The sequence below is a fragment of a genome, unplaced genomic scaffold (assembly GCF_019419815.1).
Source record: "Pyrus x bretschneideri cultivar Hongxiangsu unplaced genomic scaffold, Pyrus_bretschneideri_v1 Contig102, whole genome shotgun sequence".
NCBI classification, from domain to species: Eukaryota; Viridiplantae; Streptophyta; class Magnoliopsida; order Rosales; family Rosaceae; genus Pyrus; species Pyrus x bretschneideri.
This window is the reverse complement of record NW_025999394.1, coordinates 65,427-90,777: the sequence shown is the minus strand read 5'-3', so window position 1 is coordinate 90,777 and position 25,351 is coordinate 65,427. Positions and strand designations below refer to the sequence as shown.

Here is a 25,351-nt window from a genome sequence, read left to right as displayed (position 1 = left end):
AGGATAGTCGACCTTCCAAAACACAACATAAATATTAGTTATATACAGATGGACTGATGCGAAATGTAAATGTTGAGGTTAATGTATGCCATAATAAGAAACTTGTACAGCTTGCACCATTTCTATTGATCAATCGATAGGTGGCAAGAGACAAAATTTTCCCTTTCACGGGTTGTAACAACCATGTCACTTGATCAGAGAAAGAGACATGATTTGCAACCGATGATATCTAAGAATCGCTCGTGAAGCGACGAGAGGGAAGCTTTGATATAAGGGCTAAAATTGTTATGGCATCCCAGAAATTGCACCAGATAGCAGAGGAGAAAAACATGATAGAACTACAGAGATTTTATATTTTCATAAACCTTATAAATAACAGAACATACATAACATAGATTACATCGTTTCATATAGACCATGAAACAGCTACTGCATCAGATATCAAAAGCTTCACAAAGCTTACCAAAAGTACACTTCGCATTTCTTCCTCTATTTTCTTGTGAAGAAACTTCTCAACTTCCCTCTTTCCAGCCGTTCGAGTAGCTTCTTCGCTCCAGGGATGTCCATCTCTGTAAGCTTCTTGAGGTACCCGATTGCTCCATACGAGACCATCAGCTTCTTGCATTTCTTACTCGAACACAGTAATCCAAGGCAACAAACTGCGTATTTTTTGGCTGTGTTTTGGGGACTAGGGTCAAGCAGTTGAACTAGACTCGGCACACTTTTGTCATCCCTTTTCACTTCTCTGCAATTATGAGAAAAGGTCATCAGACTCGAAACTGCCTGTGCAGCAACCTCTCTTGCACTGTTTGATTTAGCATCGAGCATCTTGAGGAGGAGAGGAATGCACCCCACTTCACCGATCAATTTTTTCATCTCTGTTGAGCTGCAAACCCTGCAAATTGCCGATGCAGCAGCCTGCTGTGCCCCCAGTGAACCGGATTTAAGCACGTGAACTATGCGTGGAAGGAAACCAAGAGAAACCAAGACCTCCATAGAAACCGAACCAACCAAATTCCTCAATGCCCCAACTGCGGATTCTTGTGGCAACGGGCCAGCAAGATAAGCCATCAGGCTTCGAATTCCACCTTCTGATATTACAGACCTTCGGAGATTGTCATTGCTTGCAGTGAGATTCTGTAAGCATTCTGCTGCATATTCTTTTGAACCCAATAAAATTCCGCAATCAAGGAGATTGATCATAACTTTTACAATGCCTTCCTCAGCTAGAGTCTGTCGAACCTCAGGGACAGCTGATATGTTCTTCAAAGTGCTAGCAGAAGCAGCCTGAGAAACAGAATCACCAGTTTGGCAGATCTCAACCAGTGGACGAACCCCTCCATGCCCAACAATTGCACGTGCTGCCTCAGCAGACATTGACAACCTCTGAAGCGAAATTGTAGCCTTCTCTTTCCCTACTGCACTGCCAGACTCAACAAGCCTTATCAGAGGTGGCAAAACACCTTCAGAAACAAGCCAATTTTCGCAGCTTCCAGATTCTGCAAGTGAGCAAATTACAGTCACAGTCTTCTCTCGGATACGAGGAGATGTTGCAGTGAGCAGCTGAACTAAAGCAGCAATGTTACTACGACTCATAACTGACAGCACATTCTTTTCATCATCTTTCATGACCCCTACGAGACTGTCGAGAGCCCTGTGTTTTGCCTCCAAGTGACCAATCTGAAGCCGCGCAAGCAGCTCCCTTATGTTCCCATTGGCAGCAGCCTCCGGCTCACTTGAGGAACCGGCCATTGCTAAAGGCAAAGTAGCCTCACCAAGCACCCCGGTCTTGATCAATAGCCCGCAATCCCGCAAATTCAAATCTAGTTTCCCAGACAATGCATCCAGATTGCTCTGCATCCGAAGTTTTCCTTCGTGTTTCTCCCCCACACAAAATTCTGCCAATTCAATAACCTCCTTCAACGTCTTAGATACCGACTGCAATTGCTCCTTACAAAGAGCATTCTTGGAGAAGCACGGATGGCTAGACAAATCCGACAAACGCGAAGGGATCTGCTCCAACTTCGAAATGATCATCTTCCATCGACCCGGAAACCCCTTAACCTCTCTTGCCTTGTTCAGTGCCAATGGAACAAGCTCCCGAGCATGTAACAACCATTCTTCTGCTGATCGTGTACAGATCAAAACCTCATTGCCGCCTTCTTCCTCCATGATCTCAATCAAATTGGATACGAGAGCTCAAGCAACTGAACCTTGGAAGAAAACACAGGGTTGTTAGAATGCTAACAAATAAGAAGATGCAAAGTAAAGATATGTGCATATAAAACTAAAAGGCAGTGGAGCAGTTGCAATCATAAAAATATAAATTAAGCAATAATATTATTAGATGTAAATAAAAACAAATAGGGCCACATCAATAGCTTCGAGAATCTTATATGATCACAGCAAGCTTGCTTTGCTGAAAACAATATTCGACCAACCATATGGGAAATTACCTAAAAGATGCCCAAGGACATACTGTTGGCAAGCCATCATTAAATGACCCAAACCAAAATTAAATCCTAAAAAAAATTAATTAATTTTTAATGACGATTAAAAACTTCTAATATTATAAAAGTTTGCTTTTAAATGCTAATAAGCAGAAAGCAGTGCCGTCCAATTAAGAGGGCCTAAAGTTGGTAAGTGAAATCAAATCAGTCTTCTCTTCTAGTAGATGTTATGAGGGAAATTTATGTGACTAAAGACGGGTATATTGGTGAGTGAAACTTAAAGCTACAACTTTACTTTTCAACCACGATCAAGATCAATCAAGAGAAAACTTGATCTTGATCCTTTGTTCGAATCTATCTTTCTACCGATTAAATTAGACTAAAGTAGGATATCGCTTTGCAAAAAATTATAACGAGCCTTGATCGATATTCAAGGGTCACGATTTTATGGAAGGAGAATGGGAAAGTAGGGATTCTTGGCTTGGTTACCATTTTTACTCATAAATGAAGCTAGGTGGGGTAGAGAGAGAGAGAGAGAGAGAGAGGCTTTACTTTGAAGAGAAGGTTCAAGTCTCTATCTATCCCAAGTTGTACAAATAGAGTGTGTCTAAAACTTCAGCTAGATGGATGGACCAAACCCCACAAACTACTTTCAAGAAAATTCAAAGAAAAAATCATCAAACAAATACCTCAACTTGAATTGACTTTGATTATAATCCAAAGGCTTCCACCATTGACAGCCACAACTGATGAGACAAATGCCCTCTTCTCCCTCCCTCCCTCTCTCTCTCTCTCTCTCTCTCTCTCTCTCTCTCTCTCTCCTTTTTGTTACTGCAACACAAAAGGAAAGCAATGATTCCCAGAATTACATGTAATTAGTAAATATGATAAATTCCAGAAAGTGTAAAAGGGATGAAACTTTTCTTCTTTTACATCTGAAGTAGAGAATTTAAAGAACTAACCTTTAAGACTCAGAAAACAGAAGCTTGTCCTCTCTTTTTTCCTCAGAAAGCAACCCACTATAGCTTGCACTTCAAACCTCCCAGTTTCTCTGTGATCAACTTCAGCAGAGCCCAGATCAATTTACCTTCAAACCCCCCCCCCTCTCTCTCTAAAGCCCTCCTCCTCTCTCTCTCTCTCTCTCTAAATTACAAAACCCAACTCAGAAATGCTGCCAAAATCCTCAAAGCAACTGGATTTAATCTCTCTCTCTCTTTCTCTCTCTCTGAATCTCAGTCACTCACATTCAAGTGGCAGTTTCAGAAACAACCCAGAAACAATTTCTGGTTGCAATTAGAGAAACAGGAGGAAACGCTCGAAACCCAATTTTTAAAAACCAGCAGCAGAAGCAGCTAGCTCGATTTCAAACTCGACCCACTTCAAATTTTTGAACTTTTTTTTTGTTTTTCCAACACAACCAGACAACAGGTGAATATTTATACAAACAAAATCAAATCCACATTCAAATCTCCTCTCTCTCTCTCTCTCTCTCTCTCTAAAAGGAAGCAAATGAAATGACAAAATGTCACTGTCTCTCTCTCTCTCTCTAATATGGAAGAAAATAAAATTGAAAAAGAAAGTATCTTTTACTGCGCATTCTCTGTCGAGAGAGAAAATGCGTGCTTAAGTTTGGGCAGCTGGCCTTAAATGTCGAGCAAGATTGAAGACTCGACGGCTACGATTGCGAGTGAAGCAGAAAATCCGACCGTTGGGCATTGGTAAATTTTGAATGTTCTCTTTTTATTATTCGAATTGTTTTACGTTTCCGATGTGAATCTTTTCCACGTGTGAGCTGGGGTTTTGTGACATTTCAAGGTGACTTTTTTGTGGGAAAACGGATGATAACCATTATAATTATTATAACTTTTACATAAATTCTTTAATTGTAATCGTTGGATCAAAATTTAACAGCTCATGTAATTTGTTCAGCAAGCTCAGGAGAGGATCCATTCCCTTTTTGCCATTCAAAGAGGTCACACGTGTGAGGGTGATGGTTGTTTTGGAAATGACAGTGTGTGGAATTACACATATAGCCCTTGGCATCGTTGCAGATTTGGAACCCATTTGAATGAATTTGAATATGAAATGATTTTTGCAGATTTGTATGACACATTTGCTTATTCTATGTCCCTTAAATTTTTTATTTGAAAATTGGAATGAATATGAAGAAAAAAACATAAAAGGCATTTTCACTTTTGAGTATATCTTAAATGGATGTGGTGGGCCACATAAAAAATAATAATACTTGATTATTCATAAAATGAGTAATAATTTGTATTTAAAATTATTTATTATTAATCATAGAACTTCGTGTTTATAATAAAAAATCATTCTTATTATAAATCATTTTATAAAAATTGTTTCAACAAAAAAATCAATTAAAACTAAGGTCATTTAGTTATGTATAAAAATAGATTAACAAAATTGATAAAAGTATTACGAACCATCTGTGTATTTGTTACAATAGATTGACCAAATGACCTTAGTTATAATTCATGTTTTGCAAATATAATCTTTACAAAGTGAATCATAATATGAACAGTTCTGATCATAAACAAAAACTCTATGATTCAAACACAAAGAATTTTGAGTATGAGTTCATACTTATTTTTTAGTAGCTAAGTATTGTTCCTTAAAAAGGCTATACACTATGTGCAGACACTTATAATGAGCAGAAATAACACAAGTAAGAACATTCCATGGGTTGCAAATGCAAAGAAATATAACAAAACAATAAGGTATAAGACCTTATTATTTCTAGAGGTAAGATATGGCATCACATACGTTCAATTATAGCATATTTAAGAAAACTAAATAATATAATTTGAGATCAAAGACCTACTTACAATAATATTGCAGGGTCATGGCGGCCTTGCTTAAGCTCATTCTTGACGTAAGTTTCTCCTAAATGAGAAACGACCATACTAATCTTTACACTAATAAAAATTAATGTAAGTAACCTAAGTTTTTTCCTTTGTTTGCTCTTTTCAGGAATTAAAGTAGTGATCCATGTGCCGTAACGTGCCTGCACTTGTTGACGAGCGCTGGAGAAGAAATATTCCATTAACGGAGCTAGAATATCTATTGTCAGACGGAATTGTCTGTCACAGTTAAGCGTGACGGTGGAGTTAAAGTTAAAGGAGTATACCTTCGGTTTGACAGTAGATGCTAATGCCACTAGGAATATTATGTCAAAGTTGATGGAATATTCCGTCTTCTTCTTTCTGTCATCGGTCGTCGGAGCTGCCGTGCTCCGCCACTTGCCCGAGAGTAAGTTTCACAAATATTATCTATATACTAATCATATCATCCACTTAATACAATACATGAATTAAAAATATCATATGTGGGTGTAATCGTTACATTCCTAATTTCCTGTGCACAAATTGACTTTCCAAAAACGTTCAAATTTTGAATATGAATACTAAAAGTTGTGAAGTTTTTTGGTTTGACCGATATGTAAATTGTCATGTGGAATTTATTAAAGTGATGAATTAAAAGACAAAATTATTTCAACCGAGTAGACAAATACTACATGAATTAGAAGGCAACAAGGGGGCAATGTCAAAATTAAGGACAAGTGACACGACATAAGAAATTGAATCTCTTATCAGAAATTGGAGCAAAAATTTTAAATTGATAATGACATATAACGCGTCAAGTGCAATCGTAAATCTTATCGAAAATCAGATCAAATATATATATATTATAGTTATGGACACATTTGAATATCCTGCTCAAGGCTAATCTTACCCGTTTGATAATTATTAAAAAAATTTCATTATGCATTTAAATGAAGAAAAAACAAATTGTGAATAAAAATTGTGCTTAGTCAATTATTATTCAGCGTGAATAGCAACTGCTCTAGTCCGCTACCCATTGTCATGGCAAAACAGGTGGACTTACTGTGAGACTAACAGTAAAAATTTGACATCTACTGTTGGACATTTTCATTAAGAATGAACATGCTCGGGCAACAGAAAACAACTTGGTTTTTTTACGCAGAACGAGTTATTTCTTCTTTCATGCTCACTGTGGAGTAAAAAACAATCCAGAAAAGTATGGAAGCGACATGTGGATTTTTGGATTAAAAAGATAAAATTACCCTTAAGACACATTGGGATTCCTACGCGCATGCAACAGACAATAATGGCTCAATCAAGGTCAAAAGTGATCAAAATTGTATTTATTCAAAACTCTCTCATCACTTCTCATTAAATCTTCAGCTCCCAATTATTCTTTTCAAATTGGGATTAATTACCAAATTAATTGCAAGATATTATTTGACATAATATCTTGCAATTATATTCAAAATACCACCATAAGTGGTTGGTCCCTATTTCTCCAAATAGAGCCGGCCACACCCCCATATATAGCCCCATCTTCACACCAAAATGTAAGTTCATTCTCTTCCTAAAATTCTCTAAACACTTTGTCTCTCAAATTCTAACTTTGGCATCGAAGATTCTTTGGCCAAAGCTCCCCTCCATTCATCATGGGCGCGTGAGGCTCTCGGCCTTGATCTTAGGTGTTATTATTTTGCAGGTACATTTTTTTTCAAAGGAGAAGAAGAAGGAAATTTGCATCCATAAATTGATGCTTTCATTGAGAGTCTTGATTCACACACTCGAAGAAGACTCTTGCATTCGAAGATTCTCATTTCTTGTTCATTTGTAGATTTTTCATACGTTCTTATTTCTAAAATCTTTTTTATAAAATTCTCTGAATAAACGTAAAAGAAAAGTACAATGACTAGAAATTCGGAAACCACGACGAACAGAACTTCCTATGTTCAAGGATTTGGACCAAGTGATGGAGATCGTGACGTAGCCCTACCACGACGATCCACGAGGGTCAACGCAATGGCTAGTAAAGCGGCACTATCCCCATGAGGCACCACCGTGGTTGCCACTATGGTAGCAACCACGACGACAATGGCCCTACGCGAGCCCACTACCCACAATGAGCAGGCCACCTCGCAGTAGCAGGCCCAGGCCCGTGCCACAAGGTAACCCATATTCAACAAGCCCACGCGGTGCTGCAATGCCAGCTAAGGCCTTAGTAGCTGAGGTCCAAGCAATTAGGCAGCCACAAGCCCAAGCCCACACCACTGTGCAACAGCAAGCCCATGCATCAAAGGCAACCCAAGCCACTGCCCCAAGTCCTATTTTCCTCCACTCAGCGCACAACCTAAGTTGTTCAAGCCCAACGCTCGCGCACTTAAGGTCAGCGCAAACCCAACACGTTTCCAAGCCAAGCCCATGCCTAGCACTCACAGACGTGGAGCAACCCATACACGTGGCCTAGCCTATACCAGCGACCCAATTTGAGATCCGGCCCATTCCCATGGTCTTCCAAGCGATGCAAACCGGTCAAAGATTGGTTCAACTGTCCCGACTTCAAATTTCTAGACCGATGATTGAATCAGGGGTATTTTCACCCCATTTCTCTGCATATTTGACATATCCCAACTCAAATCTCGTGCCCGGAGTCCATTACACTTCCACTATTCAAGGAAACACATAACGTCCAAGCTTTTCCAACCAAAATGGCGAACAACACTTGTCTCGACAAGTCTTAGAGTTGACAAGCGCCCTCGCGCAGCAGACAACCTTGGTAAATCAGCTCTTACAGCATACTGAGATGCAATATGCCCCAGACGAGGTGTCCCGAAGTAGGACAAGGGCAGACGAAGAACCTCAACATCGTAGCAAGTAGCCACTCAACCAGTCATGAATCGAGTGTTCTAGCAGTGTACACTTCCGACTGACGCCCAAGATAACGTATACTCTCGTCTTAGCGCACAGAGGAGCGTGCACTTTCGGTTAAGCTCATGGATGAGCATACACTCACAGTTGGGGCCACATTCCAATAATCAACATAAGCAACTTTCCAGGTGAATTGTTCATTCGCAGCTATGCCCACAAGGAGCATCCTCCACCTCACATTAGAATAGGCAGCACGATGAACGGAGGGAAGCAGTTACTCAATATGGTTTAAGTTCAACCAACAACCTACAAGAAATTCGCTCACCTACTAGGAACATACCACATGCACCGTAGCCACTATATAGACGAGTCGAACACATGGAAGAGTAGCCTAGACTAATAGGTCAAGATCGGGGACAGCTGAGAGTTTTGCTACCCTAACAAAGAAAAATTTAGGAAGAAGTAGAAAGGCTCTTAACCGAACAATTGCACGATTTCCAACGCAACAAGGTCACTAATGAGGTGATAAGACGAAACATAACCAACATAAGCAGGTCACCCTTCACGGATTAAATCAAGCAAGCAGAGCCTCCACGCAAGTTCAACATAGCACATTTCACATCTTTCAAAATAGATGAAGACTTTAAAAGACACCTAAAACACTACAGAAGTGAAATGATCCTTTATTGGAACAACGATGCTTTCATGTGCTAGATATGCGCCACCACTCTACAAGACGAGGCTCAAGATTGGTTCCACACCTTGCTGCCATAATCCATCCGGATTTTCGACGAACTTGGTTTTCACCGAAGAATATTCATCCTATCGCTCAATCAAGAAGAAGTCCGACCATTTGTTCAAAGTCAAGAAGAACCCAAAGGAGTTGCTTCACGACTATGTGATGAGGTTCAAAGCAGAGAAAACAAAGATAGTCGGATGCAACGACTTGATAACTAGTGCAGCCTTCCAAAAAGGACTCCTAGCAGACCACCCATAGTTCGAAGAATTGATCATGAAAGAAGATCTAACTCAGGCAGACTCTTTCGCTCTGGCAGAGAAGCATGCACTTTGGGATGAGGCTCACCGATGCACATTCAAGGCAAATCCAAGCGATCTTAAATATGAAGTCCCACATTACTCTAAAGGAGATTCAAGGTCTTACCAGATGAGCAGCCGCACTTAACCTTTTACCCTTGCGGTCCACCGATCAACATGAGCCTTTTTTTCATCTTATTCGAAAAAGAGCAACAAGACAAATAGGACGACGAGTGCAAGAAAACATTTAAGGACTTGAAAAAGTACCTGACATTACCTCCCCATTATCCAAACCGAAATAAGGGAATGACCTATTCATATGTTTGACGGTATCTGAAGCAGCAATAAGCTCTACCCTCATACAAGAAGAGCTAGGGGTCCGACTACCCGTATTCTACAGTTCAAAAGCTCTCCTCGATGAGGAAACCAGCTACTAAAAATTCAAAAGCTAACTTTGGCGACAGTTGTTGCAACCTAGAAGCTCAAGTTATACCTTCAGACTCAAGCAGTCATCCTCATGATGCACTATTCTGCCCAATCCAGACACTAGCAGATGCAAAGTTTTCTGACGAACGCAACAACTCAGCCCAAAAGGCGCGCCAAGGGTAAAAGAACACTAGAATGACACACTTGGAAGTAAGTTTTGTCATCGTCGCCCCAAAAGATTCTACATAGAAGCAACATGTACCGGCAGTTGGGCACCATCTCCTACTGCGAGTCACACGGCCCCATCTGACTCTTGCTCCATAATTCAACTCTAAAGTGGCCCAATACTGACAGTTGAGCATCTCCCACTACGTGTCACGTGGCCCCAGCTTTATAGCTCCTTACTGCGCCTTCATACCTAGCCTAGGCGGCTCAACAGACCGACCCAACAACACCTTAAAGGCAACTAAGCATGCCCTAGCCACGCCTGTTTGATCCGATGGAGACTTCTAGCATTTGCATGTCGACGACGCATCCAACTACAAGGGCTCGGGAGCAGGCATGGTCCTTGCCACCCCAAACAGTTCGATACTCGAGCAAGCAATCACTCTAAGCTTCAAAGCATCCAACAACGAAACAGAGTACAAAGCTTTACTAGCAGGCCTTCGAATGGCAAAAGACTTGGAGGTAAAAAACCTTGCAATTCATTCTAATTCCTAGCTAATCACTAGCCAGACTACTAGGGAGCACATGGCAAAACAACCGAAGATGGCGCAATACTTAGAGAAGGTACGAAAGCAACTTGAGGCGTTTCAGACTTACACCTTTAGTCAAGTTTCACGGGCAGACAATGCCCACGCGGACGCGCTAGCCGGCTTAGGCTTCACCCTCGACCACCAACTCAAACACTCTATTCCGGTGAAGTATCTAGACAAGCCAAGCAAAGAGGTGGAGCCAACAGCCGAGGTGTCACATGTTAGTAAAACTCCAAACTGGCAAGATTTCATTATAGACTACCTGGTCAATGACACACTCCCCATGGAAATATTGCAGTGTAGAAAGCTCCAAACAAAGGCAGCCCGTTACTACATATGGAACGACATTTTCGTCTAAAGATCCTACACTACACTACATCATCGCTGCCTAGCGCCTCCTGACGACCAAAAGGTTCTAAGTTCAATCCACAAAGGTGTTTGTGAAAATCACTTTAGAGGCCGATCTTTAGCACATAAGGCTTTTCACGCAGGCTACTACTGGCCTACTATGCATCAAGATGCTAAGGAGTTAGTACAAAAGTGTGACCATTGCCAACGCTACAAGCCTGTACTAGCACTGCCTGCTAGCGAACTACACCCACAGACGAGTCATTGGCCATTCATACAATGAACAATCGACTTGGTAAGGCCAATGTCGCCCGCTACTAGGGGTAGAGGCATTATGATCACAGCAACTAACTAATTCACCAAGTGGGTGAAAGCAAAGTCCATGACAACCACAACTCAGATGGACATAGAGCGCTTCATATAGAGCAACATCATTTGACGATTTGGCATCCCTTAATACATCATCACATACAACAGCCCGTAATTCGTAGGCAAAGATTTAGCGAAGTTCTTCTAGAAATATGGCATCAAGCAACACATGTCCACGCTGAGGTATCCCCAAGGCATTGGGCAGGTCGAAGCATCCAACAAGATGATTCTCGACTGTTTCAAGAAATCCTTATTCGACAAAAAGGGAAAATGGCCAAGCGAACTTCCCGGATGTCTATGGGCGTATCGCACAACCAAACAACGAGCAACTGGTGAGACTCATTTCTCTTTGGTATTTGGTTCATAAACAATCATTCCTCCTAATGTCATTGTGTCAAGTATCAACACTTTACTGCCAAGCATTGAGCAGAACAGAAAGGAGATGGCTACAAACTTAGATTGGGCAGAGGAGAAATGCAAAAAGGTCATCACCTACATCGCATCCTACCAGCAGCAGCTCCTCTCCAGCTACAACAAAAGAGCCAAGATTTGGCAGTTCCAACCTAGAGATCTAATCCTAAGAAAAGCCTTCATCACTACCTACAGAGAATGATCTGAAAATATATATCCCATCTGAGAAGGTCCGTACAAGATTAGCAGATAGATGGCAAGGGTAACTACACCCTCACCACCGTGAACGACAAAGAGATTGAAAAATAGTAGAATGCCTACAATCTGAGGAAGTATCATGTGTGACCTCCCGCTGCATTAAAGCTCAAAGACTCAAACAGCTCCACAGGCACCACCTTGTAAGCCAAGGATTATCCAATTGTTTTGCAGTTCATACCTTATAGCTAAGTTTTCGTTCGTTTTTTCAATGAAGAATTCAGAAGTAATCTACAACTTGGCTCGGTTGCATGCTTACAACAACAGATCAATCATGCACTTTAAAAGAAGATCGCGCCCTTCTTAAGGACGTATCGTAAGAATTGTGCCCCCATAGGACCAACCATGCTCTCCAGTGCGAGATGGTAATCTAATTCCCCGACACCCACATAGGTTTGTTTTCCAATGCGGGAGAATAGACTTACACTTAGAATATCCAGACGTGGATGAGTCAGGCTGCCCTAGTGTAACTAGATGCACGATGGCTTGCGTCGGGGATTCCTAGAAGTAGCCATAATGGTCTTTTTCAAGTTTTAGCTAACTAAAGGATTTTGGGCCTCTTGGCCTAATTCGTAGGGAACCAGGCCTCAAAGATGGATGAGGCACATTACGCAGTACACCCTATAGACAACTGCCCTGGAACCCTAATGCTGCTACCAAGTGCACTAAGGTAGCCTAAGGTTTCCAGAAGACTGCTTATGGCTTGCCCTAAAAACAGTAAACCTCGTTAAACTTATACAACATCACATTTTTTGTGAAAAGTTAAACAGTTAGCGTGCAAATACGAAGCTCTATCCACTACCGACATGTTACGCAGTCGATAAGCTTCACTTCTACACTAATTCCTAAAGTGTTGTGATACTTGCTACGTGACCCACGAAATTGGTTACATAAAAACAAGAAGTTCTCTCGGACCTTTGTTTACGAAATTTCATACAACCACATACTTTTGATACGAAAGGTTAGCAAATTTCATGACCCAAAAATCTTTAGTATGTTGTGATGCAGGCCACATGGCTCAAAGGATTAAAGAAAGTCAAGGTTAACAGCCAAGTGGTCACGCAGACTCGTTTGCTTCTGTAAGAAAGGCGTCCGGCTACCGACCCTGTGGATAACAACTTTGCAAAAATTCTACACCAACACCAATGGCTGCATAGGCTACGTGGGCCTGTTTGCTTATAGAAAAGTAACACGTCTGTCCCTGGTCTAAAGGTCAAAGGTTAGGCGTAAACAAAAGAAGCGAAGATGAAGAAAAGCAAAGGAAGCAAGTTCAGTAAATTTTCTAGCAAAATTGATAAACAATGAGCTTAGACATCTCACGATTACTCGATCGCCACACCTTCAGGAGTCGCAACGCTCTCAGCAGCGACATCATCCAGCGTTTCACCCTAGCAGCTCCAGCCTGGGAGCCAACTTCTCTAACTACTTCACCAATGGAAGCCTCAAAAGTAAAGTAGTAATAACTGGACATTGGTTCGTATGCATATATCATGTGTGGAGAAGGACCCTCTAACTAGCCTTTACCCATTTACCTAAATTCGTTTTATAAAGTGTTTTCCTACAAAGTTTTGTTTTAAGTTTTATTTTCGTCAAAAACAATCCCCATGTTATTTAGTCTTCATATTTGAGTCAAAACTTGTTTTCTTTGAGTCTTTTGAGTCAAGTAAAGTCATATTTTCGTCCAAAACCTTTATTGAGTCTAAAATTGAGTCTTTTCAAGTATTGGTTGCTGTTTTAAGTGTCTAAAGTTAGTTTTGAGTCCATAGAGTCTAATTTAGTGTTTTTGAGTCTTATTTACATAGATTAGCATCCCTAGTTAATCCCCAGTCTAGAACGATACCTACTTACATATCTACTACAATTGTCACAAATAGGGTTTAATTTGTGTGTCAAGTTAATTTTCACATCAAATTTTGGCGCCGTTGCCAGGGATTAGCAAATTTGCTAATCCCTTTTGTTTGTGTAATGTCTTTTTAGTGTCTTTGTGTTATTCTTTAAGTGTGCCGTGCCTTTTTAATAGATTGCTGATTTGGTTGTGTTCTTGATTTTCAGGAACTAGTTTATGACTCGTCGTTCTCAACCTATTCGTGCAAACATATTGGATTTTGACGACGATTTTGAACGAACTTTGAGAAGAAAGAGGAAGCAACCGGAACCTTATCCACCTAGTTCAAGTTCAGATTCCGAATCTGAATTTGAAGAAGAAGAAAGCATGGCGGCGGACAATAGAACAATCAAGGAACTTTCGGCCTCGGGACTAGACAATTCCGTACCTTTGTGCATACAATTGTAAACACGAGAAATTCCTGAAACAAGAGAGACAAGAATACGTGTACAAAACATATATTTTGTATTAATGATTTTGGGGTTACAATCTCTTTGTAATTTGGTCCTCTGATTCTATCTTCGTAGGGTGTAGGTTTGTGGATGAATTGTTGATCCAAAGGGCCGTCGGGGCTTGATCTAAGGATGAACAGTTGATGAATGGATCTTCAAGGGGCGTTGGGCCTGATCTTGAAGAATGGGTGTATGAGTTTGTTGAGGTTGTTGATCCAAAGGGCCGTTGGGGCTTGATCTAAGGATGAACAGTTGATGAATGGATCTTCAAGGGGCGTTAGGCCTGATCTTGAAGAATGGGTGTATGAGTTTGTTGAGGTTGTTGATCCAAAGGGCCGTTGGGGCTTGATCTTAGGATGAACGGATGATGAATGATGAACACTTTCTTCAAGGGGCCGTCGGGGCTTGATCTTGAGTTGGTGGGAGTTCTTCAAGGGCCGTTGGGGCTTGATCTTGAATTGGTTGGAGTTCTTCAAGGGCCGTCGGGGCTTGATCTTGAAGGTTGATGGATGTTCTTCAAGGGCCGTTGGGGCTTGATCTTGAAGGTTGATGGATGAGCGGATCTTCAAGGGCTTTTGGGCTTAATCTCGAAGAACGATTGGATGTGTGGATTTGTTGAGGTTGTTGATCCAAAGGGCCGTCGGAGCTTGATCTAAGGATGAACGGATGATGAACGATGAACACTTTCCTCAAGGGCCGTCGGGGCTTGATCTTGAGTTGGTGGAAGTTCTTCAAGGGCCGTTGGGGCTTGATCTTGAAGGAGGATTTGAAGAAGAACGAAGAGTGCTTTCTTGATCCTTCGGGATTTGCTTGAGAGCTTTAGAGTTTCAAGGCTTCTTCCTTTCTTCCTTCTTTCTTCCTTCTTTCTTCTTTCTTCCTTCCCCCCCAAAATGAATGCCTTGGCCTCCTATTTATAGAATTCCAAAACTTGATTTTTGGATTTAAATAATCAGATGAAATAAATCATTTCTGCCAGGTATTGACACGTGTCATATTTGATGACTTTTCCAATTTATTTCGATTTTTCGTTGAATCACACGCTACATGTAAAATTTATGTGACACGTGAACGTTGAAATTTTAATTATTGGTCAACATTCATTTCACCGAAATTTTGATGTCTACAACAATATTCTGTGGCTGCCCAAGGCAAGACCGATGAATTCGAATTGAAGTCTAGCTTGTTGCATCACATTCCCAAATACCATGGGTTGTCCATGGAAGATCCAAACAAGCATCTTAAGGAGTTTGAAGTGGTATGTTCGAGTATGACACCCGTCAATGTCGATGGGAACATTTTGAAGATGAAGGCCTTTCCATTCTCTCTTCTAGAAAAGGCTAAAGATTGGCTATACGAATTGGCACCTAGAACCGTCACTTCTTGGGAAAGCATGAAGCGGGCATTCTTAGAGAAATTCTTCCCAACTTCAAGAGTGATTCTTTTGAGGAAGAAAATAAGTGGCATTCAACAAAACCAAAGGGAGTCCTTTCCGGCATAGTATGAACGTTTCAAGACTCTAGTTGCATCATGCCCTCAACATCAAATGAAGGAAGAACTTTTAATTCAATATTTCTACGAGGGGCTTCTTCCAATAGAGAGACAAAGGCTAGATGCCTCGACGGGAGGTGCCTTGGTTGACAAAACGCCCGTGGCTGCCAAGGTTTTAATTGCAAATAGAGCGTTGAATGCACAACAATATGAAGGTGTTGGCCAAAGAGACACCCCACGGCAACAAGTGAATGAGGTAAGTTCCCAATCCGACATTCAATCTCAATTAGCTAATCTTACTTCTATTATATCTCAGATGGCCGAAGGAATGAGGATTCAAGGTCCAAGTGTATGTGGTGTATGTTCTATCCAAGGACATCATTCGGACAAGTGCCCTCAATTGATTGAGAATGGGGGATGGGAAAGTGCAAATGCCATTGGATTTCCAAGCCAAAATCAGCCAAGGAATGATCCATATTCCAACACATACAATCCGGGGTGGAGAGACCATCCAAACTTCAAGTGGAGGGAGCCTCAACAACCTCAACAACAAGGAGGCTTTAGACAACAACCCCCGGGGTTCTACACCAAAACCTACGGCAATGATCCAACCCTACCCCAATCTGCTCAAAACAATCAAGGTACGACTTTAGATAATGTTACACTTCTTAAGTTACTTACCAATTTGTCTCAGGGGCAAGAAAATCAAAACAAGGCGATGCAAAACCAAGAAAAAAGGGTGGACCACTTAGAGAAGCAAATTGGGTAGATTGCGGAGTTTGTAGGACAATTCTGAGACCAAGGCAAGCTCCCTAGCTCAACCATTGTCAATCCAAAGGGAGGGTTCGAAACCGCCAAGGCCATTACGTTGAGAAGTGGTAAGGAGCTTGGAAATCATCCAAAACCATCCAAACAAAGCCTTAATGATGAGGAAAAGCTGCTGCAAGAAGAAGAACATGGAGCAAAGGCCACGGCAAGGGAAGCCAAAACCTTGCCGCAACCCTTTAGTACACCAAAACCATCCCAAACCACCAAGGTGAGTCCAAATTCGAATTTGTCTAGTTCTATTCCACTAAATGTGCCATTTCCTAGCAGGTTTATGCAATCTAAGACAAAGGAGGTTGAAAAAGACATCCTGGAGACGTTTAGGAAGGTGCATGTCAATATCCCGCTCCTTGATGCAATAAAGCAAATTACGAAGTACGCTAAGTTTTTGAGGAAAATTTGTACAACAAGAAAACGGATTCGGGAGAAAGAGGTGGTACATGTAAGTGAGAATGTATCTGCAATGTTGCAAAGAAAGCTACCACCTAAATGCAAAGATCCAGGTAGTTTCACTATCCCTTGTGTAATTGGTAAAACACGATTCGAACATGCTATGCTAGATTTAGGTGCATCAATTAATGTCATGCCATACTCTGTTTATGCATCTATGAATCTAGGAGAGCTTAAAAATGATGGTGTTATTATTCAATTAGCCGATCGATCTAATGCATACCCAAGAGGTGTTTTGGAAGATGTTTTGGTGCAGGTAGACCACTTGATTTTTCCTGCAGATTTCTATGTGCTTGACATGGAGGATTCAACCCACTCTCCACCATCGCCACTCTTACTTGGACAACCTTTCATGAAAACAGCCCACACCAAGATTGACGTGGCCAAGGGAGCCTTAACTATGGAGTTTGGTGGTGATACGATTAACTTTAAAGTTTCTGAATCCATTGAGAATCCTAATGATGTTCGTTCTTGTTTTGCCATTGGTACAATTAAAAATATAGGGCAGGAACGTTCAACACCAATCAAGAAGGATGCGTCTAGAACCACCATCAAGGAAGGAATTGAAGGAAAGCACAAGAAGCACGCCACTACCCTACAAACACCCAATCTAGCCGGACCTAAGGATAAAATTGGCAAGATGGTGGCTGCCCTAGGGGCATTGCCACAACATCCTAGTAAGTCTCCAATCCCAATTCCAATTCCCATTTCAACTAATAGGTTGTTACCTTCGTTGGTGCAGGTTCCACATCGATTTCAAGGTGGTGGGGGCGTCTACATGGACTATAGGAACCAAAACACCACAATCAGGGAGGATCACTATCCCTTCCCATTCACTGAGCCATACTATGAGAACTTTGAAGTGCATGCCGTGGGCCCAAATGAAGCTTAAGAAGAAGGATCGTCCGGCTGGAAGACGTTAAAGCAAGCGCTTCTTGGGAGACAACCCATGGAAATAAAGAAGAACTAGGAAGCTCCACCACTCCATAACCAGATTTGCGTTCCTAAACCCTACTCTTTATTGCTTTTATTTTGCCATGTTTGTCGTGTTTGTTAGTTGTGTTATGTGTTTGTTTGTTTGTGAGTCTATACTTAAAACATTGAGGACAATGTTTGGTTTAAGTGTGGGGGGGTAAACAAAGTGTTTTTCATGCAAATTCGTGGGATTTTATCACCTATCATTTCTAAAGTTGTTTTTTCACTGTTTTTAAGTGTTTTTAATGTGTTTTGAAGTGTTTTTATGTGTCTTAAATAGAAAATCCGAAAATTTGGAAAAAAAATCGAAAAATAGTGTTTTAAAAACCCAAAAAGAGTTGTTTTTAGAGTCGTTTTGTTTTTGTGTTTGTTTGTGTCTTAGGGTACCTTCCAACACAATGATGAGGATTTGGTTTTTAATTGCATGACTATTAAAGAAAGTTACAAACATGGATGGAAGTTTGATATGCTCTTTGGTTTATGCTTGGTTATAGTTGACATATACGAATTCACATGTAATCACAAATAAAAAATCAGTTTTTGTAACATACTTGAAGGAAGAAACTCAAACTAACGCTACAACCCTGAGAGATTTGAGCCTAAACATTCTTTGGAGAGTTATTAATCTTGATTCCTTGTTTTCTAAAGTCGTTGCATGATCTCATCATTCTTTGCTTGGTTGCTACTTAGAATGCGTTTCATCACTATAGTTCCAAATACTAGAACTCACGTCCATTTCATTCAAAGCATAAAATGGGTTAGCATAACAAATAATAAGATGAAGTTGGTTAGTTTAAACCCAGAGCCAAAAAGCCTTACCCCTTTACAGATGTATTGTAGGTTTAAACCCCTTTGAGCCTTATTTAGCCTATTTTCTTTCTTAACCACATAATCCTTACCTAGCCTAGATTAGGACTATCCAAACCCTTATTCTTAAAGGATAGTAAAGCAGGACTTAGAGGGAATTCCTTTCGATCTAAAAATTGCAGAAAAACAAGTGTGGGGGAAGGGATTTTCGTAGGAATTCATGAAGTAGTATGTTTGTGTGCCAAAGAAAAAATAGGGGACGAAAAAAAAAAAAAAAAAAAAAAGTCGTGAAAAAAAAAGAAGAAGAAAAAGAAGAAAAGGAGTTGAAAATAAGTGAGAATGAACTCACAAGTGTTGATTGTTGAAGAAAGGGTCCAAAAGGTTGAATTTGACCCTAAGTTTTGTGTAATTCCTCCCTTAGTGTTCAAAGTTGGTTTTTGCATTCAAAAGTGAATTCTAAAGTGCTTATTACTTTGCTTACTATTGCTTTAAGCACTTTTGTTTATCCTTACCTTTCTTTGTTAGCCAAATACCTTAGCCCCGTTACAAACCCTTTGACTTCAATCTTGGTTGTTATGTGTTTCAATATGTGGAGTTTAAAATTGGTTTGAGCATATGGTATCCCTGGTTCTCGCGTCTAAGTAGTGGCATTCCATTCATGAGATCATATACATGTTAATAATTCCGGAAAATGCCTTCTTTGTTATGACATATGTGAGTATTAGTTTACATGTTTACATCAATCTTCTCACATATACCTAGTGTAGGGAGTGTAGTCAGAAAATCTGTGTGAAAATAGAGAGTATATCCAGTGAGGAATTGAGGGAATTCTCTAAGGCACGTTACTACATTCAAAATCATGTTTTAATTGATTAAATGCGAGCTAGTGAGTGATAACTATGGTTAAGTATATGCTCGACAATAGGGATAACTAAAATCTATGAATGTGGTAGTCTTTTAATGTATCATGGTCATTGGAAATCCCTGAGATACATGTTGGAAGGTCTAGATTGTGTTTTGTTTATTTCGTTTTGCTCGAGGACTAGCAAAAGCTAAGTGTGGGGGAATTTGATAGGAGCATATTTATGCTACTTAGTTATGTTGTTTCCTTGCATTTATGAAGTTAATTACTATTTATTTCAGTCTTTTAAGTTATTTTCGTATGTTTTTAGGTCCTAAGGGCAAAAGGAGCAAGAAAGTGCATTTTGAGGCTATTTGGAGCATTTTTGGGCATGGATTGGATAGCTTAACCATGGAGCAAAGTGGATGGATGAAATTGAAGACTAGAAGAGCTAGGAAAGGCTACAAATCTGGTGGAAGAAGTTCTAATGCAAAGAGGATAAGGAAGAAGCAAGAAACAAGGAACCTTATCCAACCTTATCCAACCTTATCTTATCCTATCCTAGAAACCTTATCCTATCCTATCTCTAACATTATCCTATTCTATCCTATCCAAATCAGGTGGGGACTTAAACCTAGCTAATTAGGGGGAATCAATTACACATTTAAACACCTATTTCAGTTTCTAGAAACCTTATCCACTTGTTTGCCGCATATGGACCATTCCTTGTAGGTTTAGGAGTTGCAATCCTTCCTCTACACCTATATCATGAGTCCTTATCCACTTAGGTCCAGAAATCTACCCTTTAACCCTTCTAGAAGTCTAAATTCTGCAAAAAAATACCTAGTTTCTAGATGCCCTTAATTTCTGGCGAAAATTACCTATCCTATTCCCCTTTGGTTTCTACCTAGACTTAACCCTTTTTCAATGGGATTGTGCAATCCTTTTCCTTCACTAATTGTGACTAATTAAGCCTATATAAACAGCCTTATGCCGCACCATTCATGCATCCACTCACACATTCATTCATTCATACTTTCATCCATCAAACACCACAATCCATTCTACAACACCCTAGTGCCGCAAGCAAGGAAGCAAAGAAAGGAGGACTTGTGCAATCTGCCATCCAAGGAGAGTTCGAAATTTGTCATTGGAGTGTTGAGAGTTTCTAGGTGTATTCTATCCTTAGTTTTAGCTTAATGTTTAAATTTAATTATCTTTGTTTTGCGAACATGAGGAACTAACTTCTCTTTAGTTAGAGGAGAATTTGAAGCCATGATTATATGTTTTATATGAGTTGATTACGTCCGGTTATTATTACTTAAGGCATGAATGTGATTTGCTTATCTAAGTTATTAAAACTTGTTTATGCATGCAAATTAAGTGTTAACCCCCAACCCACATACATAAACAAGTTTTAATAACTTAGATAAGCAAATCACATTCATGCCTTAAGTAATAATAACCGGACGTAATCAACTCATATAAAACATATAATCATGGCTTCAAATTCTCCTCTAACTAAAGAGAAGTTAGTTCCTCATGTTCGCAAAACAAAGATAATTAAATTTAAACATTAAGCTAAAACTAAGGATAGAATACACCTAGAAACTCTCAACACTCCAATGACAAATTTCGAACTCTCCTTGGATGGCAGATTGCACAAGTCCTCCTTTCCTTGCTTCCTTGCTTGCGGCACTAGGGTGTTGTAAGATGGATTGTGGTGTTTGATGGATGAAGGTATGAATGAATGAATGGGTGAGTGGATGCATGAATGGTGCGGCATAGGGCTGTTTATATAGGCTTAATTAGGCACAATTAGTGAAGGAAAAGGATTGCACAATCCCATTGAAAAAGGGTTAAGTCTAGGTAGAAACCAAAGGGGAATAGGATAGGTAATTTTCGCCAAAAATTAAGGGCATCTAGAAACTAGGTATTTTTTTGCAGAATTTAGACTTCTAGAAGGGTTAAAGGGTAGATTTCTGGACCTAAGTGGATAAGGACTCATGATATAGGTGTAGAGGAAGGATTGCAACTCCTAAACCTACAAGGAATGGTCCATATGCGGTAAACAAGTGGATAAGGTTTCTAGAAACTGAAATAGGTGTTTAATTGTGTAATTGATTCCCCCTAATTAGCTAGGTTTAAGTCCCCACCTGATTTGGATAGGATAGAATAGGATAATGTTAGAGATAGGATAGGATAAGGTTTCTAGGATAGGATAAGATAAGGTTGGATAAGGTTGGATAAGGTTCCTTGTTTCTTGCTTCTTCCTTATCCTCTTTGCATTAGAACTTCTTCCACCAGATTTGTAGCCTTTCCTAGCTCTTCTAGTCTTCAATTTCGTCCATCCTCTTTGCTCCATGGTTAAGCTATCCAATCCATGCCCAAAAATGCTCTAAATAGCCTCAAAATGCACTTTCTTGCTCCTTTTGCCCTTAGGACCTAAAAACATACGAAAATAACTTAAAAGACTGAAATAAATAGTAATTAACTTCATAAATGCAAGGAAACAACATAACTAAGTAGCATAAATATGCTTCTATCAGTAAGCAAGTCTTCCAGAGAAATAGAGAAGGTCTTAAAGTCTTTCCCACAAAACTCAAAGTCAGACGGTCTACCAAAGAAATGATCTACATAACCCAGCTTGTAGAAATCAGCCTGACTCTGAACAAGCGAAGCCTCGAGCCCAGCATTTTCACCATTTAGCTGCTCGTTTTCCTTGAGCAGACTAACACAAACGCGCTGCAACTCATCCACTTCTTTCTTCAAACTTTCGTTAATCTTCAGTGTACATTGGAGTTCCAACACTTGGGGTTCAAGCCTATTGAGGATCTTCTTGAAGTGGATCACTTGATTATAAGTAGCAAGTAGCTCTTCATCCTTTACGTAAGCAGCGAAACAAAGCTCAGAAACGGTACGCTCAAGATCTTGAATTTGAGGTACTTAACATCCAATCTCCTTTTTTGCACTCTCATACTAAACTTGGATCACATCAAGCCTAGTCTTCAAGTCAACGATCTCTTGGCGAGCGGTATAAGCTGCAGAGAAGTGGAGGCAGAGATATTAGACCCCTTCAAAGTAACGACCTCCAACCTCTCAATCTTTTCGGCAGAGGAATAAGCTTCAGTTGATGTAGTCTTCGTCACCTCCTTGGCAACCTTGGGTATCCTCTTGGTCAAGGAGCATAGACTCAGCTGCTAGAATCGCCATTTTCTACATCATAGCAAGCAAAGCAGTCTTTCTATATTCGGTCGTATACTTCGTAAATGAACTTGGGCAAACAACCGCTTTAATGCCATCAACAAGCTTGGCACACGCGTTCATGTCTTCAAGCAAATCTGGTTTCAAGAGCGCACAAATCTCAACAGCCACCCCAGAAACATGTTTGGTGGATTTCTCACAACTGCCCATGCGAGCAGTCTCTTCCTTCTTGGCAAGCGAATCAGTCTCAGCAGCAAGGGGAGTGGGCCTTGGCGTCACTTTAGCAACATAGTCCACATTATCGCTCTTCATAGTAACAAGCTTCTCCAAAGGTGAACTGGACTTAGCTGCCAACAGACGTCTTGGTACAGACTTCAAACTGAGGGCATGACAGAACCTTTACGCTGAGTAATCCTATCAGCAATCATACTAGTCATTTTCGACATGGTAGGGGCCACAGGCTTAGATCTAGTAGCCTTATTTTTCTTCCCATTAGAAGAAGTCGAGTTAATCACAAGCCTCTCGGCAGCAAGCGTCCCCTCACAAGCAGCGGATGAAGTCTTCAGTTTTTTCTCAACCGACTTCTCTTAAGCAGGCTGGGAAGATCTCTTCTTTCCACCTTCATTCACAATAGGTTCCACAACAGCAATCGAACAAGCCAATGCATCCGCCTTGATCCTCTTTATCTCATTTCTCATGAGTAGCCCATATTTATCCCAACGAAGAAGACTAAGCAGCTAACGTTATTCATAGTACTCAGCGGGGGAGCTCAACTCATACTGGTTTTTCCCTTATTTTTTCTCTCGAATCAGCAGGCATGAGGCTTGCATGCCCAGCATTCCAGCTGCCCATGAGGCCTACAACCTCCTCATTTCTCTTAATCGTTAGCCTGGCCAGCGTCAGGTACAAGAGCCCAAAGGACATGAGCCATGCGGCTCGCCTAGCATTGCACCCAACGCCTCAATTCACAGCCCCAGTTGCACAGTTACCCTTGGCTCTAGCCAAGCTGAGCAACCCAAGCAATGGTTATTTCCACAACATTCTTTGGCCCATGCCAAGCTGACTCCTGGCCCCTGCCAGCTGATGTGTCACACCACCGTGACGGCTGCCCCGCAACATCACTATCTAAGAAGAAAACAAGGAAAATTAAAATTTTCTTACCTTGGTGCGGCGCAGAGAAGACGAAGAAAGCAACGAAAAACGGTCTTTTGCACCAGCAAGTGTAGAAGATTGCTAGAGGAGGGGGAACAAATATCCTCTAGCTTTCTCTCTCTTATAGGGTAGAATAAATTTCTCTCTGAAGTTAATTTAATCATCTACTTAAGGTAAACTTAAATAGACTTTACAAGTGATTTATTTCTCTTTCCTAGAAGGGTCTAATTTCCAACTAATGTGGGAATCTACATCAAAATAGGAAACAATCTTACGTTTCCTAAAGCAAGAGAAGATCTTTACACCTGTTACCCTCTCCTGCGAGCAGCCAACAGGTGTAGGGGCATTTGTGGAGCCAAAAATAATCAATAAAATTATGGAGGCGACACGTGGACTTTTGGGTGAAAAAAAAACAAAATTACCATTGAGGCACACCGAAATTCCCACGCGCATGTAACAGACAATAACGACTCAATCAAGGTCAAAGGTGATCAAAATGGTATTTATTCAAAACCCTCTCATCATTCCTCATCAAATCTTCACCCACAAGTTAACACCCAATTATTCTTTTCAAATTGGGATTAATTACCAAATTAATTGCAAGATATTATTTAACATAATATCTTGCAATTATATTCAAAATACCACCATAAGTAGGGTTGGATTCGGTTGGCAAACCATGCTAAATTCTTTGTGCCACCTGCCAACCACATATACATAATTACCAAAAATCAATTACTGCTAGCCAACCGTCTTCTTTTAGTTGCCAAAAATCGGTTCAACCAAAATTGTTGGCTGGTTCGGTTGGTAAATGGCATAATCGATGGTTTGTAAATAAGCTACAAAAACAACAGCTCAAGGCCATGCACCGACCCGTAAACAACAAACCAGAAAAGAGAAAAAGAAGTTGTTTCTGCAATTTTTCAATTGATGATACGCCAATATAATCATGACTTAACAAATTAAAATGGAAATCAAATCAAAACTTAATAAGCCAACAACAATGTCAACAAACATAATCCAAATAGTTATAAGTTCACAAACTCAAATTTCTAACTAATATAATTGTCTAAATTCAATTGTAGCAACTAATGTATAAACAAAAAACTCAAAACTCAAAAGTTCTGGTTATAAGATCCCCTTATTATAATCCCAAAACCAATAACTTCTTGTTTTGATAATGCAACATCACTGAAGTAGCAGCAACCAATGTATGTGAAATGTTCCATGAATCAATTCGTCGAAGCACTTGGAATTGATGTTCCTGCTTGAGATGTAGAACCATCAACTATTTCAATCCAAATGTTACATAAAAAAAAGTATGATTAGAATGAGATGTAATATTGAATAATAAATTAAAAATATCAATAAACATTGGATTGAAGTACTCTAATTAGAATTAGAAAGAAAAAAAATATAGCAATACTTGCATTTTTCCAGTTCTTGATATGTCAAGCATGTAAAAAATACATAAAATATCTAAATAGAAATATATATATTGGTAGGTATGGCATA

At 40.2% G+C, this 25,351-nt stretch overlaps 1 protein-coding gene across 3 annotated transcripts; it reads right to left on the bottom strand.

The window, feature by feature from the left end:
- Positions 1–330: 330 nt before the first annotated feature.
- Positions 331–3,845, bottom strand: LOC125470777 (protein CELLULOSE SYNTHASE INTERACTIVE 1-like). Of its 3 annotated transcripts, none has more exons than XM_048570358.1 (3): positions 3,413–3,845; positions 3,140–3,281; positions 331–2,213 (listed from the first exon to the last, which is right to left on the bottom strand). In XM_048570358.1, the coding sequence occupies exon 3, from the start codon at positions 2,170–2,172 to the stop codon at positions 490–492; it is 1,683 nt and encodes a 560-aa protein (XP_048426315.1). In that variant the 5' UTR covers positions 2,173–2,213; positions 3,140–3,281; positions 3,413–3,845; the 3' UTR covers positions 331–489. The 3 variants fall into 3 exon arrangements, with proteins under 3 accessions (XP_048426315.1, XP_048426322.1, XP_048426325.1); XM_048570365.1 differs by having other exon boundaries at positions 331–2,207; XM_048570368.1 differs by lacking the exon at positions 3,140–3,281 and having other exon boundaries at positions 331–2,207.
- Between the last annotated feature and the right edge of the window lie 21,506 nt (positions 3,846–25,351).